This window comes from Mastacembelus armatus, chromosome 12 (assembly GCF_900324485.2).
Source record: "Mastacembelus armatus chromosome 12, fMasArm1.2, whole genome shotgun sequence".
Taxonomy (NCBI): Eukaryota; Metazoa; Chordata; class Actinopteri; order Synbranchiformes; family Mastacembelidae; genus Mastacembelus; species Mastacembelus armatus.
The window spans coordinates 7,851,306-7,870,510 of record NC_046644.1 but is presented as its reverse complement, the minus strand read 5'-3'; the positions used below and the strand labels follow the sequence as shown (position 1 = coordinate 7,870,510).

The following is a 19,205-nucleotide window of genomic DNA, read 5'->3' as shown; positions in this document are numbered from 1 at the left end:
ACCACTATGTGTGTGTCATGCATATCGTGTAAGTACTAAGCGCTGTGTAATCTAAAAACAATATAATTTCCACTGAAATCTACCTTAATACTTTCCACTTAACTGTCCAGCTTTAAAGCTATAGACATTTTGGAAAATTCATTTGTCATATGTTTAATCTTTAAAACCAAAGTGGTTTTAAGGGACATCATGTTTCAGACTGTTTCTTGGCCAGATGCAGGGACTTGCTGTAATTTCCACTGGGTGCCTGGCAGTATCACAATAAATTTCAAACCTCAGGAAGTAACAGCACCTGGCGAGAAAATAGTCTCTCTCATAGTCTCCCATTAGAACAATACTTGTTTCTATACTTCATACAAATCAACAAATGAGACATGACATAGTTGTTTATGCTATGCTATGTTAACAGGCTGCTGGCTGTAGCTTTATACCCAACAGACAAATATGAGAGTGGAAAAGGAAGACTTGTCTAACTATCTAAAAGCAAATAACTATAGTTCCCAAAACGTCAAGTTAACTTCAAATTAATTCATATAGGCCAGTATATCAAATCACAAACTCGTCTCAAGCGGCTTTACAGTCTGTCGAGCATATGGTACCCTCTGTCCTTAGACCCCTGAAACAGATAACGAAACACTCCCAAGAAAAAGCTATTTAATCGGAAAAAATGGAAGAAGACAGACTCCACAAACACACAGGAGACAAAACAGGTGTCAAACTATTCCTTGAATGTTTCTCATGAGAGATGCTCTGAATTTAAGAAACTGATACATTCAAGTACATGTATTTCATACTGTTCAAGCTGTATGAACAGCTGAACTGATGGAGTGATTTTGTTCTGGGTTTTGCCTTTAAGGCTACAGCTCTAACTGTCTGATTGACAGAAACTGTCTCACAGTGCTCACCCTGGGAGGAGCTTCCAAATCTGAGTCATGGATGTAATCTATATTTTATTGTATTGGTGTTAGTTCAGTAATAATACAACACATATGCACAGAATTCCTGACCTCTGACTCATTTCTAAAACCAGACCTATACATGCCCCCATATTTATGAAGTCAACAAGGTGTTTACTCTTTAACTGTACAACATGAAATCTACATCTTTAGGTTCAAGGTTCGAGGCAAAAGGAAGAAAATTGTTTAAACTGTAACTTTCAGTCTTTCGAAGAAGAAATTCTGTCTGCCTACCTGTCTTTCTCTCTGTTTTTGTTGTCCATTGAAATTTCTCAGTTTTACAGTACAACAGTGCCTCCTGTTGCTGGTGAGCAGCACTGCACACTGATAATTAAAAAGCCAGCACTGAATGAGCTCATAAACGTCTAGAAACACACAGGCACATGCTAAACAGTACACACACTCTTCCCTCGCCCAACACACACACACACACACACACAAACACACACACAACCATATATACACAATCAGCATACCTCCCTCTGATAACATGCAGTGTACACACACAAAGACGCATGGCCTCTGATAACATGCAGCGTACAAACACACACACCGACACACATAAAAACTCAGTCAGCACACAGTGTATTATTCTTGTTCTCGCAGGAAGAACAGGAGGTTATTGGGATTCTCCTCATGCCTGTTCTCGATCCAGCTGCCACTTCTCTGCTTCCCTCCTCTGTCTCCCTCTTCTGTTCTCTCTTTCCCTATCCCTCTGTTTTGCCTCTAGGTCTCTCTCTCCATTTCTTTCTTTTCTTTTCTCACTTTTCCTATTGCTCTTTTTATTGATCGATCACACTCACTCTTACCTTTTGTCACCTTACACTTTCTACCCATCTCTTTTTCTGGCCTGCTGCCTTCTTCACAGATGTTACTTGCTGGATGACTGGTTGCATCCATTCAGTGACTGAAGTGCTTTGTTCATATCAGTAAAATGATGATCAGGATAGACGAGTTCTTTACGTTTTGGTATCTACCTGGACTTTGAAGTAAAGGCAGTGGAGAACGAAGAAACATCCACCTGGTTTAATAATAAAACATCAGATTAAATGCCAGACAAAAAAGCAAAATTGCTGACAAAAAATATTTTTGGGACACATTCATTCATAAAAGAAATGGCTTCTTAAAGTAGCTTTGAAAATAGTAGTGAATGGCCATGATGTGTCAGAGTAAGTGGTGCAGAATGAATTATGTAACCTTGTCATGTCTAGAACATTTTCAGTCACATAAAGACTGTTCCTGGAAACTTTTAGCAGGCATTTTAAGAAATTGCTAAAATCTTGTGCAGATGTTTTAAAAGAAACATGGTTTTTGAATAGAAATGAACTAATTATTGAGCTTGCAGTTGCTTGTTGTAATAGCTGTACATGTAACAGAATCACTCCAACAGGGAAACAAGAAGAATATCTGAGTGCCCTTCAATGACCAGACCAAAAAGCACAAAAGGTTCAGCCAAAAACTTTCCTGGCTGCTTAGCTGAATAGGAAATGAACAGGCTTCCTGTGACTTATTGATTGTGTAGCTTACGGTCTAAACACACAGTTACACTTTCTCTGTTTCCTCCTTCTCTTTCTTCTGGTTTGCCTGCACCACATTTCCTCTTCCTTCATGTTTTGTTAGTTTTTCTTTATTTCTGTCCACACACATCAGCAATAGCGAGTCATTCATACTTACAATACTGGTCAAATGTCAAATGGGGCAATTTTCCAATTGTTATGAAATTGTATGAAGTTCACTGTAATGTCTCAATCAAAGATTGTTGGGATAGATAACAAAGTTGCATTTGTTCCCACAAATGTGTGCATTGCATGCATTTCTAGGTTTCTTTGCAGATAGCCGATAGGATAGCGTAGTGACAGACAAATGACATTTAGAAATCCCATCCTCAGTGTTTGGACCATTGCGTAGCAACCACATGCCAGGAAGTAAAAAGCAGATCGCCTGAAGCTTTAAAAAGTCGAGACCATCCTTGGCACTGCAGCCACCCATGATAAATGTTCCTGCCTCGCCCACACTCTGAGACAGAAATTAGACACTGTCTAGTATGAAACAGGCAACACTACATAATACTTCTTATATATGTCATGTCTAGAGCTATTTATAAATGCTTAGTTTCTGTTTCAAGGCATGTGAAAAATATATGAGTGCAAATGATAATAACCACAACCCACAACAGATAAACCCAAACCAGCCGTGCATTAATGTCCTAATCTGCTACATGCTAGTTGAAATGAATAGAATAAACACAAATGATTATATCACGAAAGTGGCATGGAGTTTTATTTCAGGCATCCGGGGTTCTGAAGGTGAAAATCCAATTCAGCTTCTCCATAGATAATGTTACAGGCGTCTGACACAGTTGGAGCATTTCTAATGTTTGGAGAGGCATGACGTTCTACTGGCTGAATCATCAGAACAAAAAAATTTGAATTAAAAAATATTGGTTCTAAACTCAAGGTAGGCGCGTTGATAAGAATTGAAGGACAGAGGGTAACATTGACTCTGCAGGTGTATTTTAGTACCAAACTTTTGATATAGTGTCAAACTTTGGATTAACTCAGCATTTATTCAACGGCATTTTAAAAAAAACAAAAAAACTGAAATCCTTCTTCATTTGCTGTGGCACTGATTGATGCCTCTAACTGGCAACGGCAATTGAGACTCGAGGGAACAGATCTATTTGCCATAGCTGGCTGGCTTAAAAAATTCTCATAAAAGAACATTAAAAAAAAGACATAAAAAAAAAAAATAGATGACCATAAATAACAAAAACATGAAGATTCAGCTTCTTAATATCTTATAGAGCTCTACATAAACACAGTATTTGTATTTTTAATGTACATGGCCTATTTTTGTATTTATTATTTTCTGTGTTTGGTATTTGTACTGGCTGCTGTGAGTAGTGGTTAGTGCTTTGTTTGCAAATAGTTGATGTCGTTCATTTGTGTGTAAACCAAAACCTAAATCTAACCTCCAGGACGGATAGTCACAAAGTTGTGGATGATCACAGATGCTACAGTTGAGCACAACATCATCGTACATGTAAACTGTCGGAGAAACTAAAGTCATTCAGCAAATTTAATCTCATGAATGTCGCTTCCTTTAGTGCATCCTTTATTTATTCTTCTTTTCCCTTTTATTGTTTTTTTCTGGCTTCTCTGTTCAGACACTTCACACTATCTTTACCTATCTTCACCTGCTTGTTACATCGACTTGTGGTCGGCATTATTTCTGCATAAATTTTATTTTCTTTGCCACTCCAAAGCTAAATGTTTTGCTGCACGGAGGAAGTTTTGCAATGAGCTGCTGAACATGTTAAATATGTCCTAGTACTCTCTCTCTCTCTCTCTCGCTCTCTCTCTCTCTCTCTGGCTATTTCACACCTGGCTGCTTCTTTCTAATATCTCCTGACTCCCATCGCCGTACTACACAACAATCATTAATTGGAAGGAGAGGGAAATCATATTCTCTTTCCTGTAAAAAGAAAAAAAAAAAGCTTTGGGTATTAGACCGAGCGGCAAACAGTGTGCATGAGTTAACATCTACTGTGCAGCCTGCAGCTGTAGCAATAGACCTGTTTTATAAAACATTAAACTGAGATTTTTATTTGTCAAGCAATGTAAGCAATGGTTAAGCACACAGTCATTTTCTTGTGCTGTAAACTCAAAATATACAGCATATTAAGGATGTGTAAATGGCTAAGTCTGTATTAGCCTGCCTATTACCAGAAATATATTAACTTCTGCAATGCACATTACCCATTTTTTTCTGTATCTGTCTCCCTCTTGCTCTATTCACTATCTCCTTTATCTCATGGTTTTTACCTCGTCCTCAGTTTCCCTCTCTCCTTTCCATCTCCATATATTATCTACCTATTTTACTCTGTCTCTATCCCCGTTTCCCTGCGGCTTCAGTATGAATGAGATTTTTTTTTTTTTTTTTTTTTTTTTTTTTTGTCCAGTTCACTTCATAACTGCCTTGACAAGTCCCATATTGATTGTGCTTGCAGATTAGAATTGATTTCACCCAGCACTGTATTTTCCTTTCTGTTTGGTTCTTCCCAGTATGATGAGCACTCTTTGGTGACCATTCATCAAAACGACATTTTGTACCTTTAGCCTGCAAGGCAAAAATAAAAAAGAATAAAAAGAACTGAAGAACAAATCAGAACAAGAATTCAGAGGAATTCATGCTCAGTAAGGTTTATTGTGTTTTCTGATTGGTTTTGCAGAGACTACGACCTCCCCCATACCGTCCTCCAACGCACCACAAAAGGCTGAACCTCCAGTGGGCCGAGCTGCTAGGCTCCTCACATTTTTCTCCCCTTTGCTGTTAGGAATGCTGCTGCTGTTCATGTGGTAAGACAACACACAAATACACTTCTCATCTTTGAATTTATAATGAACCCAGTCATATATCTGCAAGTCGATGCATGTCTGTCGATGTCTAGAACATATTTAATGGAACAAGAGCAACAACGATTGGGTTGTTGCTCTTGTTTTATGGCCCAGCAGGGAGTTTTTATTTTCATTTTTCTGCTGAGACCCCCTGAAAGCTTTGAAGTAGAATCCGATCCAAAGCTGTCCCATTTCATTACCTTTACAGATTTTACACTATAAATCCTTTCATAACGTGTCATGTGGAAGATGTAGATGCTGAACAGTGAATGCTGAAACCACTAAATTGGTCATAAAAGTGAACAAACAGGAAATGGTGTTTCTGCTCAATTCAGTCAAAAGAGAAACACTAAATAAACAGCATCTATATAATGACACTGAATGACATTAACCATTTCCAGTTCAACACCTATTGCTCATATGAACCATTGCTACCAGAAACATCAGCCCCTACCAATCTGGAAATTTGTTATGTGCAACATCTCATCAGAGATAGATTGATAGCGATAGAGATCAGATTGGCACTTTGATGACATGCTATAAATGCCATATGTAATTTCTTCCTACAGTGGGTAGGTTTTTGAACACAGCAGCCTCACCTGGAATGGAAACCTCTTTACGGTTTAGATGGATGGGTTGACAGCTAGACGTATAGAAGCACATATAAATCAATAGAAATGACAAAAACTGTGTGAAGTACAATCTGGTCAGCTAATAAAAGGAAAATCACAAGCGATACAAGCAAGGTCAACAGATCTGACAGTTTGTTGATGAGGTGCAGCAGTTTGAAAGGCCTAATGTGTGCTCTCTCTCTTCAGATGTAAATGTCTTATTCCTGAAGGGAAATGAGAAGTAGGAGGAAGAAGAGGAGGAGGAGGCTGGTCTTTTTTCTATTTTGCACATGTTTCAAGGATATGGTGCATTGATCATTTCTGCCCATCACGCAGTCACTTACCAAGATTATTTAGACATCAGATCAGACTATGATGGTGCGATTTAGCTTTTTTTTTTTTGTTTGTTTAATTAATGGTGACAAGGAAATTCTTCAGAGGAACTTATGAAAGTGGCATCATCATCATCATCATCATCACCACCAACAACAACAACAACAGGAGCAGCAACAGCCACCACAGCAGCAGTGATATTAGCACCAACAGTCTTACATTACCCTCTGCTGGCTTTGATGGGCCACAGCAGACTGATTTGTTTGGCAGACTTTAAAACATTGACTTGTTAGATGAGGAAAAGTATAATCTTTTTGTCCTTTTTTTATTAATCATTCGATAGTCTTAATTTTAACTTTTCTTAAAGTGCAGTCACTGCACAGGCAAACACACACACACATACTAGTGTGTGTGTGTTTGCCTGTATTATTATCACAGCAGTCCCCATACAGCTAAATCATCATGCCAAAGACTCTTCTTCTTCACCCCCAACAAAATGGTTCCTAGAAAATTCACTGAGCTTCCTGAAGCCTGTGCCTGTCTTCATCCTGGATTGAAAACCCCCAGAAAGCTGTGTACATGTGTGAGTGTGTGCGCGCACAATGTCCTTATTGATGCCGACTCAAACGGTATACAAATCACACTTGGGACAAATCTGGGGAACCCTGCAGCTCCTGTTTGTGTAAAACTACCATTTGACAAAGAAGCCACAGAAATACTCAATCACACTCTGAATCTGTTTGCCTCCAACGACTGAATCAAACTGCTCAGAGCAAGTCGTTTCTCAGTAAGAGGACTAACACTTTGAAGAATTCAGTATCGGTAGTCTGGCTTATTTAGACACTTAGCTTTACTTTCTGCTTTCAGCAACAGACAAGGAAGACCTGGATTGTAAAAGAAATAAAGTGGATATGAGGCTGATCAATTCTTTGCCCACACATTTTTGGTTTTTGGTTTGACTTTGTATTGAGGGCGGCAAAGTTGGTTATTGAACCATTAATGCGAGCTATGTTGGGTTGGTTTTCCATCTTGATCTGTGCTGTAATATACAATAACACACCACAGTTTGCTTTCCAAATCCTGACGCCTTTATGAACATAAAGAACAAATGTCTTTTTGCAGTTTACATTTCAATAGCCAATATCACAAGTTAATATTATGTTACTCAAAGGAATATTGATGTGTTTTATTGTATTTTTTGATTTAATGGGCAAATAATAAAAACACAAATATAGGGTTTTAGTTTACTTTTCAGGCATTCATAATGGCTTAATTCTCCTTGATCCTATTTTGTAAACTGTGATATGTAACTTTAACATTGAACAAAAAGTTTATTATTTAATAATAATAATAATGTATGTATTAGCAGTAGAATGTCGTAACCTGTACCTGGGGTCTTTTTTATAGATGTATATACAATGACAGGTTTCAACCATTAAATGTGACCATTTCACAATGAATGATGGCACACTGGCGTCATACTCATTTTGCCTTTCAAACGCAGAGAACACAAAATATCAGGACTGCCAGTTTTCTCCTGGTGAGAGGCGGCGAGACACTTTTTATCTGGCATGGAGTTTTCATTGTTATAACAGTCATGGCCCATATCATTTCTCCCACATTCTGCACAATCAAAAACAAATGCCGCTTCATTTAATTTTTTTCTCAGTTTGGCAGGGTAGAAGTTATTTACAAATTCAGATGAGCTATATTGGCATTGCATGAAGGTTCATTTTATCTTTTAAACTGTTTGGCTGCAATGCATCATTCACTCTTCACTTCCTTTTTTTGATGTGTAAAATGCATCCTCAATTGGTTACATCAACACAGGGGAGCATTGACAGTCATGCTGAAATAAGTGTAATTACATTATATACAACAGGCTGTGTTTCTGACTTGTCACAAAGCTAATGTTTCGCTGACTAAACAGACAGAGTGGATATTGTCATGAAGTCAGGCTCTACAGACAACTTCCAATAGGAAAACTATAGCTCATAAAACAACACCAAATGATACTTTGCCAAATTACATGAAGGGAAACCTAATGGGGCTGAATGGGTTTAAAATATATACACCAGTTGACAGGTATAGGAGGCACTATGAACTGAAGTTTGTAACCCAAAAGAGAGGGATTTTCCAAACACACTGCAAAAGGTACACAAGAGGTATTGTATCTGACCTCACTTAAATCCAACATAACACCTTTGGAGTAATTTAAAGTGGAAGGTCAAACTATAACAACAAACTATAATAACATTTTAGTGATATTGACCTGGGGTTTACTCATGTTTGTTGTATACTGTTACAGTAAATATCATTTCACTGTAACCTTGATCTATCCCTGATCTTAAGGACAAAATCTGGTTTATTATGATTATGGTTGTATTTTTTTTAGCTTTCCATCATTTTATGATAAAATGTCACTCACAAAAGTAGTATAGGTTTTGTTTAAAACTTGTGTTATCATCTGTCTGCTGGTGTTTCCGGATCTAGCATTGTTGCAGTGCTGCTGTCTTCTCAGATGTCAGAAATGAATTAGTTGACTCTCATATAACTGCCAAAATTGCAATATGAGGCTAAATTTCCTTTAGTCTCATATTAGCTATACTTGAGCTGACGTGGATATTTGAGACATTTACAGTATCAGCTCTGATTCGAATACACTCAACAACCAACTAGGAGGAAGACGGTGTAAGAAATGTGGCTGCCAAAAAATTTTCTATTGACCTTTGCCTTCTCACTCTCTTTGTCTCTATCTTTCTCTAATCTGTCTCACTGTCTCTCTTCCCTCTTTCAAGCTCTCTAGCTGTCATTACCGATCTGGAGACCTAGTACAAATCAATACACCATCTAACAGCTGCGAGTTGAAGCCTTCTGTGTGTGTGTGTGTGTGTGTGTGTGTGTGTGTGTGTGGAGACGAGCGTGTATCTGCTTATGTGGGTATTGCATTAATTATTCTTTCCTTCCTTCCCTCTCCCTTCCCTTGCCTTCATTTCTTTTTTAAATGGTTGTGTCAATAAGAAACTGATTAATATGTACAATGACACGACATTATGTGAGAGTGGAGAGGGCTAGTCTCATAGTGTCCTTGTTGTTCTTTGTCTTGTAAATAGAGAAAATCATATTTTTTCTGCTCTTCTGGTTAATAAGGAAGAATTATTAAATAGCATCTTTTCACCTGATATTTCAACTGAACTTTAATTAAATGGCAAATGAAATATTCAGCCATGCTCTCTTTGTCTGCAATCATGATGTAATCCACGTTAACCTCAAGTATATAAGAAAGTGCAAGTGTGTGTGTGTGTACGTGCACTATTCAGAGTCACTTCCAGTAGCTTTGCTCTGCTCTAATGACTAGTTTGACCTTTTCACTGATAACTGGATGAATGACAAGAGCGCTGCTTCCCTCTCACTTCTGCCCTGGCTTTTGGCTCTCGCCTCTTTAAACACTCAAGCTGCTGCCGCCCTGCATTTCCTCTATGACTTTCTCTGCATGACTGTTTTATTCTGTCTTCTTATCTCTCTCTCTTTTTAGTATTTTACCTTTCTTTTTATCATCCCTCTTTTCATTGCCTCAAAACATATTTTTACTATATCATCTTACAATTTGTCTTTTTTCTGGCCATTATTCTATCAGTTTTAATATCACACTGAATTGCAGCATGTACATTAAAGGCACCACAAGGTTGCTGAGTGAGGACATCTGTAACTTTTGCCTGATGCCAAAAAGTATAACATTTCACAAAATCAGTGTCCAAACTTCACAGAGAAGTGATTCTTCCAATACATCACAGCTATAATAATTACCAATGAACCTGGCAAAAAAAACAGCATCTTTGTGAAGAGCGTTGAAACACACTTTTTCTTTTTTTAATTTGTTTAACTTTGTTATACTCTAGGATGGCACTTTTTCATACATTTGGATTGCTTAAATTATATTTTTAATACAATTAACAAAAAGATAACAATATTATGCTGCCACTGGAGGGCAGCAGATACAATCTCCCTCTGTGTGCTGTCTGTGGTGCTGAAATATTCAAATACAGTCATTGTCTTTGTGTCTCTGTCCATGGTGCTGAATAGATCAAACCCAGGGTATAAGAAACTCTTATTTCATATCTCTTTTGTCCAGGTGTGACCCATAAATCATTCAAGTCCACTCTGATAATGGATCGTCATCCCTTTTATTTTGCCTTTTGCTCTGTGTAAAAGGGTCAAGCAGAAAATGGTTTAGGACTTCTAGTGTTTAAATATATGTGTGGAAAACCCAGAGTGTCCGTGTCTTATTTTGGTCGAGCTTCATACCTGCTTCAATCAAATCCTACTTTCTATGGACCTTCAGTGGTACGTATTTAGAGACTGTTAATTTAATGATATAGTTTTCATGTCAAAATTTTGATTTTAAAGCAACTGTGGCAGAAAATGTGCAGTGAGCTCCAAATTTCTACCTGGATAGGTGACTGAAATGCTGATTATGTTTGCCTGTCAAATCAGCCAGTGACTGAACTGTTTGCTGTTAATGCTTGTCAGTCTTAAACACAACAGAACACAGGGCACAACAAGTGGGAAGAACATTGGCGCCACATCGTCATTACATTCATCACGGACATTGCTGTCCAAAATGTTACTCACTGTGGATCATAGACCCCTTCTCCTTTGTAGTGATACTCAGTAGTCTCAGTTATTTTGTATCCTGAAGTATCAGAGTAAACTATTGTAAAATAATTCATTCTCTAAATTTAAGAGACCAAAGCTCTGTTCACAGTATTGGCAGCATCTTATTTACTTACATTATGTAGTTGGTTACAATGCTTAGTGCCTTGTCATTTGTTTCCATTCTGTGGTCTTTCCCCCTCTAGTGGTGCTCACAACACTGCAGCTGCTAAAAGAAAGACCTATAAATTAATTTCAGTTACTTTTTCTGTCCTGTTCATTGTTGATTTGCCCCATGCAACACTATAGGACTTCAATAATCATTTTATTTATCCACTTATTGTAAGTGTGAGTTCATGTTTTGGTAAGTGATTGAATAAATGCAGTCTCACTTTTAACTAGATTTAATGAGAAATTTCAAGGCTAACTGGTAAACAAGGTTTCCAGAGTCCAACTATGAAATGGACGTTTTAATCATTTACAGTATCATGTGCCGTCTCTCAAAGAAATGGTTTGTACTGTAACTGCCTTGGTGTTTATTGTTTTTAAGACCCATAATCACTACATTATATAGTACCGCGAGTGGTTAATTCTTGAAATAACAGCCACTATTTTAAGTGACATTTTACATATTTTTCTTATTACGCTAAATCATATTTGAAATTACTGAAACAAAAAGCACTGAATTATTTCCTGGGATCAGGGATGCTTGCTGTTCCACCCATGACCAGCTGGTGGCAGCAACGCGCCGCCCACCGTCAGTACTACCACAAATACAACAGAAGAAGTGCAGACAGTTTGGGGATGGCTAGCCGATGCGGCGCAATGGGGTGAGTAGCATTTTGTTTGTCAACCAGTTGATAAAGACAACATAGATGTGTTTCATGTATTTGGCAACATGGAATTAAACTACGGGTTAAGTCCAAGTGAAGGGCGTCATATTGTGGAGCACACCGTGGGCGTAAATCGTGACCGGTGCTGTCCGCCTACACAAAGCAGCCACTACTGTTAGCCTGTTAGCTGTTAGCTTCTAGCTTCTAGCGGTGCTGCAGCTTGTAAAGATGAGATCAGGCAGCGCATCTTTCTTTTTTTTTACATCTCTGATGGGAATGTCATACTACGAATAAAACCCCTTAACTATTGTTAGCCTTCAAATGATAGGTAAGCCAGGTAAATGATCATACATGTTATTGGTCCTGCTGTTACATCAGAGAGGAGTCTGTCCTACATTTCACCCAGTGGACGATATGGGGACCTATTTTATACTCCCTCTGGTTGAGGACTCAAAGAGCAGTGGGTTGGATGGGAAGCGATGGACTTAAAGATTTGTCTTCATGAGCAGATTCACATTAGGGCAGTGGTGTTGATATACTGTGTATTTTATTTAAAGACTTACTTCCACCAATTATGATCCTTTTTTAATTCATCATGTAGACCACATAATAAATGTTTTGAATATATTGTTATCCACATCACAACTAATAACTAACTGATTTTGAGCATATTCTAAACATTTTATGGTTATGTGGTATATGATATAAAATAATGAATTTTAAAAAATATTTAGTAGTTGTGTTGTGTATGTTATTATCCAGGCAGCACAGTGGTTTGTGGTTAGCGCTGTTGCCTCACAGCAAGAAGGTTCTTGGATCAAAACCCAGCAGGGACCTTCCTGTGTGGAGTTTGCATGTTCTCCCTGTGCTTGTGTGGGTTTTCTCCAGGTACTCTGGTTTCCTCCCACAGTCCAAAAACATGTATGTCAGGTTGATTGGTGACTCTAAATTGCCCATAGGAGTGAGTGTGAGTGTGTGAGGGTGTTTGTCTCTATGTGGCCCTGTGATGGACTGGTGACCTGTCCAGGGTGGACCCCTGCCTTTCACCCAAAGAGAGCTGGGATAGGCTCCAGCAGATCCCCATGAACCTAATTAGGAATAAGTGGGTATAGATGATGGATGGATGGATGTTATTATCCAGTTTGTGGAATGGAACACATATTTGGAACATAGTATTTCTAGTTATTTGTAACTTTGTGTATTTAATGAATGTTCCCTAAGTCTCACCCACTTTTTCCTCCTTTCATTTTACTGATTAATCCCTCTCATTTTTTCTTTCCCCAGTATAACTGAATCTTGCTGACCTTTGGTGATTATTGGCCGCCCCTAGCCATCTGTCAGTATGCAAGGATTCTACTCCAAGCTCGACTCCTCCCCCTCCTCATCCCCATTACTGGGGGTAGGCCTTGGGGCAGATCGTGCTCCCGTGCCCCTCAGTCTGGCTGTGGAAACAGAGAAAGCTCAGGCCCTCCTACAGACATTCAGCTCCGCCTCCCTGTTGGCATCTGCAGGACTTGGTATGTTTTGTGTGGTGGCAGACCACGCCCTCCAGCTGTCGGTCATCCAGAACCACCTATGGCTGCGTGCTGCCCTGGACAACGCCACTCACGGATTGGTGGGGCTGTGGTCGTGGGCAGTTGTTATTGGACTGAGGAAAAAGAGTGATCTGTATGAGGTACTGCTGGCCGGTCTCCTGGCATCAATCATAGACTTGGACCACTTCTACATGGCTGGATCCCTGTCACTCAAGGTAAGACCTGCACCCTTACTGAAGGTTCTGCTGCATATTTAATATGTATTGACAACTCTGCAGTGTATACAACAGTCTAGAGAAGCTATATTTATTCATGTTAATTTGGGAGTGTATTTCCGCTATAGACAAATGTGTGCTAGAGTTATCTAAAGCTAAGCAGACTGAAATAAAAAGGGCGGAATAAAATAGATTTGACCTTTATCAGGTTTTTTTGCTAATGATGTGTTTGTCGAACACCAAGTCTCGTAAAAATACTCTGATTCTTATCAGACAACATTAACACATTCAGGGAATTTGTATATAAAACATATTTTTTCTGTTGTCATGATATCAAAATTTTGACAGATACCAATACCTGCCTAAATATCCCCCGATACCAATACTGAAACAGTACCATCAGGAAAATTAACCGAATATTATAGATGACAGAACATGGAGCTTATTAAACAAGAAATAAATGATATTTTGACAATGTCAGAGCTACGGAGAGTGTAAGAAGAGCATAAAACAACAGAAGTGAGTTATGTTAGTTACATTACTAAATTAACAGCTAAAAAAATGAAGTTAAATTAGACAGTTACCCTTAATTTCCTGATCAAACTCTGATGGTGAAAAATGTTCTTGTGACAAAATAAATCACACTCCACCAAATATTATGACTGAGGGATACATAGGCAAAGCTAGGGATATGTAGCTCTTCAACTGTTGCATTTACCATTTTTAACCTACTTCCCATGAATAAACAACAGAATGGCAATAATCTAATATAACCTATACCATTTCTGATGGATTTTTAAAAGTTTGTTTAAAAAGAAATAATAGCTAAGTTGGTACTGAATTCTGTAAACATTAAACAAAGTGTATAGCCCAGTGTGTGTAGTGGGGTGTTGAGTTAAAACAAAATAAATAGGAGGCCAGCACTTTAAAATAATATATTTATACAAAGCACATATGTTTTGGATGTTTTCTTGGTAAGGTAAAATACACAGAGTACATATTAGACACAGTTTCATTTAAAAAGGCCTGTCAGCTTGTGCATTATGACCACATTAACATAGAGTATCTATGTTCTGTATTCTATTAACTGATCTTTACCCCTCAGATTGTAAAGAGCAGCAATAGATTTTACTGTTTTAAATTATTGGGTTTTTTTTTTTTTTTACCTGACACAACAAACAATCATTTTAGAAGCTGTTTGTGGTGCTGTTGAACTCTTGCTTTATCCTGACAAGTGTTCCTATTATTTTGTCTACACCATGCATGTCAGTGAGGCTCACCTAAAGAGAAACTTTTCTGTAACATGCAGCACAGCCCAACAGCAGCATAAACCACAGCCTTCACAATGATCATACAATTGAATCAACATCTCTCAGGAAGAAACATACACATCACATTCATACAGGAGCATTTATTTCAGGGCTGTTGTATCAGAATCTATACTTAGTGTATACACTGGAAATTGGTCTTTACAAGTATTATTGTGACATTGTGAAAAGGTGTTCAGCAAAAAAAAAAACTTGTCATTCTCTCTCCCAATTTGTTTGCAGGCTGCTGTTTCTCTCCCTCAGCGTCCTCCTCTACACTGTTCCTCCCTTATCCCTGTCCTCTGTCTCTCCCTCCGCTTCTTGATGTGGATCGGCCGCCTAAAAGACGCTTGGTGCTCCTTGCCGTGGATGCTTTTCATTTCCATGGCGACACATCATGTCCGAGATGCGGTGCGCCACGGCCTTTGGGTGTGCCCATTTGGCAACACGGCGCCAATCCCATACTGGCTGTACGTCAGCACAACAGCGACACTTCCTCACCTCTGCTCAGTGCTCATGTATCTGACAGGAACCAGGGATGTGATCTCCACCAAACACGGGGTGGCCATCGATGTTTAATGCTGATCTGGTATGGAGCCCTCTGAGCAAATATGTCCTTACCTTTGTAAAACAACCGTTATAAGTACTGTGGTTTAATGCTGTACCTGGGAATAGAGAAACCACCATTTTCACACATTCACACTGTGACTGAATGATGAACTAACCATGAATCTTGACTTGAAATTACTGGAAAAAAAAGGTTTTCTGGCACTTAAGTGATATTTAAAGTGAAAATGACACTTGCACTTGAAACATAAAACATGTATTTGGGTGAATAGAAAACTCCATGGAAGGAAATATCGGTAAAACGACAATTATCTGTTTGAGGGGGAATGGAGGTGGTGGTGCCAATCCTGGATGTTTTTTTGTTTGTGTTTTTGTGCTAACATGGACACACATGACAATTCTGCTCATGTATCTGGAGAGTGATGCTGATCTCTAATACTTGTCTTAAGTGTTTCAGGAGTGACCCTTTAAAGGCTTTAACTTTTTACACAAGCTTGCCTGCTATTTGTCCTTTTGCCCACATCCGAAAAATGGTCCTGAGACCTGACCTCCCTCAAACGTACAAGTCTGCACATCATCTCTTTTCCCCGAACTTATCACCGCAGCCTAAGAAGTCAACCAAAGGTCAGTGCATCACAGGCTCTATCACACTGGCATTATGTTAGACAACAATACGTTACCACGGTTATCTGCGTGTAAAATTGTCTCTGCCTTAGTAGTGCAAGATTTTTAGAGTTTTAAATACCTGCCACATTCCAATGAAGCATCCACCATTAACCAGTGCTGAAAAAAAATGTCATCAGCTGTCTTCTTCTTTGTCAATTGAATGAGCCTTATTGTCCAGTCAAACATAACTGTTCCTAGACAAGCCAGGTTGCTGCAGTAGGTTTCAGTGCATGTCACCCACGGATATGGATGGTGATTTGGTAGCTCTGTAATGTGGTGGCTTTTTGTTTCTACAATTTGCAGTATCTGAAAACATGTCCTTATTTCAAACCAACAGATGATTTTGTATTTCAAAGTCAGTTTGATGGGTACATGGTGTCTTCAGTGACTTTTCATTTAACACCAACCATGAACAGGACTAAGGGAAATTAAATTGTAGACTCTGGGTATTAGTTTTTAAAATTCAGTGGAATAATTTGTATATTGTAGTGTGTAGCAGTAATATTACTGGTAAATTCATATATTAATATAATTAATATTTACATATGTGTAAAATGGAAATATGTGATTTCTGCATTAACTTAATATAGTGTAAACTGTTCCACTGCAGTTTTTTTTTGTTGTGCTACTGTACTGAACTGATTCATAATGTACAGCACAGCTTACATGCAATTTGGCTTTTCAGTGGTGAAACCATCGATTTGCAGATAGATAAGAGACTGTATTGTATTTTATCTTAATGTTAGAAGTTACTGGACATTTAGAGGGAAAGTCATTACACTGTTTTAGATGTAGATCATTCCTTAACAGTATTGTTAATACTATGTTTTAAATACTGCATAATGATGTGTAATAGAATGTATATAATGGGTTTTAGAGATTTGTGTTATTTGACGTGACTGGTTTGTTTTCAGTATAAAAGAGATGGTGGGTCACCTAAAGAGGTTTGTAATGGCCCGCTTCTAATGTTTTGATCTGGACATGGTTTATAGGTTGTGCTGGAAACCTCAGATCACAGTATTCTCAATAATCAGCCACAACAAATGTAACTTTTATCACATTTTCTTTGAGGCTTTCTTTTAAAGGCTTTGTGATTGTAGCTGTAGTGGCGCTGGTTGTCCACTAGGTGGTGGCAGTGTGCCGAAGGGATAATTTCACTTCACATACTAAAGATTTTCGTGTTTAGTCTTCAATTTGAAAAATTAAAAAAAGGACATTTTGCACTAATCAGGTCCTAAATTTTAAGAATTGCACTGTGTTGTAGGGACCAGTTCTGGTACGTAGGACTTTAATTTAAAAATTTTGTTTTGTTTTCCATATGATTTGGTGTTTATGTGGAGAGGAAATTACGCTGTCGCTGTCATTTTCAGTAAAACGTTTTTATTGCTGCTCATATTTACAGTGTGACCTTTAATAATGCAACAAACAAGTTGAATTTTGCACATTTTTAGTTTGAATTGTTTTCTTAATGTTTTATTATACAGTGGTAATAATTTATATGTAGTGACAAGGTATTTTTAATGTAGTGTTCTTTTTATCTTTAAGCTTTATTTCAATTAAATATATCCTGTACACTGTAAATTCCAATAACTGTCTGAACTCAGCTATGGACAATATTTGGTTTTCACTGTCATCCATACATTTTAAGTTGAAAGCAGCTAATGTAATGTAAAGGTGATTTATGAGGTGAATCAATTGTTAAGAGGATATGGCTAAATAAATTTTAAATCACCAAGTACTTTCCCCAAAATGAGGCATTTTAAGTTTTTACTTTGGTTTCTACAGTTTTCTGTCTGTGTTTATATTCTACATGTCTCTGTCACGTGACACCTGGGCTGGTTCTGAACCAGGTTCTGCTTGTGTTCATCTTTTTCTATTTACTCTTTCAATGTTGATGTCTGCACTGTTACATCTTGACTTTCTCCCTCATCAGTTTTTTTTCACTTTAAGTCTAAAATATACAAAGCCTACTAACAATGTTAAAAATATCTGGCAAACACCTTTTTTTTGTTTTTTGTTTTTTTTTTACATCATCCTGAAACATGAGAGTACTGAAGCCCCGAACCCCAGGTCCACCAGAGCTGTCTACACACCTGCAGTAAGAGACAGGCTGTTCTGTCTTCAGCAGCCCCTCTTCACAGCTGGGACACACATCCTGGGCTTGGACTACTTTCCAGCAAACGCTTCCCGCCTCGAGGACCAAGATTGGTTGGTTGGGTGTCTCAGAAGCAGCAGATATATCATTTTCCATGTGCTGGTGTAAACAATGGGGGCCCTGATTTTTAAGATTAGGCACAAACATGACTTGTACAAAAATGCATCAGTTCTTTCAAATTGCCCGCGTTTTCCACAGCAGACAACTGAGTGATAAACCTGAAAGGTAAGAATTAAAGTGGAGACATTTAGAGTCTAGAAGCCCAAATAGATCAGGTTTTTCCTCTGAGCTTCAATATTTTTGAGAAATACAGGCCATTCCTCCAATGACTCTACTAAAATCAGGAAAATTCTCTTTTCCTGTATAGTTACATTTTTATAACTGAATTGAATGTTATATGAAAATATATGGGTATGGATGTGTTTATATTTTAAGTTCCAAGTGTGGCTGAAATTTTTTGTACATGCACAGGCTGTGCATTATCTGTCCATTCAAGTATTTCCTTAAATCTGGAAAACAAACAATATATATATATATATATATATATATATACAGATACTACACTAAGGCATTTTTTGTCAACCAAAATGGTCATACTATACTGACATTTTTTGTCAACCAAAATGGTCATACTATACTGACATTTTTTGTCAACCAAAATGGTCATACTATACTGACATTTTTTGTCAACCAAAATGGTCATACTATACTAAGCCATTTTTTGTCAACCAAAATGGTCATACTATACTGACATTTTTTGTCAACCAAAATGGTCATACTATACTGACGTTTTGTGTCAACCAAAATGGTCATACTATAGTGTGCCTATAATGAGGCATTTTTTGTCAACCAAAATGGTCATACTATACTGACATTTTTTGTCAACCAAAATGGTCATAGTATACTGACATTTTTTGTCAACCAAAATGGTCATACTATACTGACATTTTTTGTCAACCAAAATGGTCATACTATAG

At 37.9% G+C, this 19,205-nt stretch overlaps 2 protein-coding genes across 5 annotated transcripts in view; both read left to right on the top strand.

Annotated features, from left to right (window-relative positions):
• The window catches only part of cntfr (ciliary neurotrophic factor receptor), a 204,246-nt gene extending 196,489 nt beyond the window's left edge, over nt 1-7,757 (top strand). For all 4 annotated transcript variants that reach the window (XM_026298385.1, XM_026298387.1, XM_026298384.1 and 1 more), the window contains 2 exons: nt 5,188-5,314; nt 6,172-7,757. In XM_026298385.1, the coding sequence (XP_026154170.1) occupies nt 5,188-5,314; nt 6,172 (128 nt within the window). In that variant the 3' untranslated portion in view covers nt 6,173-7,757. The remainder of the gene's footprint in view (nt 1-5,187; nt 5,315-6,171) is intronic.
• A 3,979-nt stretch (nt 7,758-11,736) lies between these two features.
• On the top strand, nt 11,737-17,811 carry tmem267 (transmembrane protein 267). The gene is made up of 3 exons (XM_026298425.2): nt 11,737-11,780; nt 13,068-13,533; nt 15,084-17,811. The coding sequence occupies exons 2-3, from the start codon at nt 13,126-13,128 to the stop codon at nt 15,417-15,419; spliced, it is 744 nt and encodes a 247-aa protein (XP_026154210.1). The 5' UTR covers nt 11,737-11,780; nt 13,068-13,125; the 3' UTR covers nt 15,420-17,811.
• Nucleotides 17,812-19,205: the final 1,394 nt, after the last annotated feature.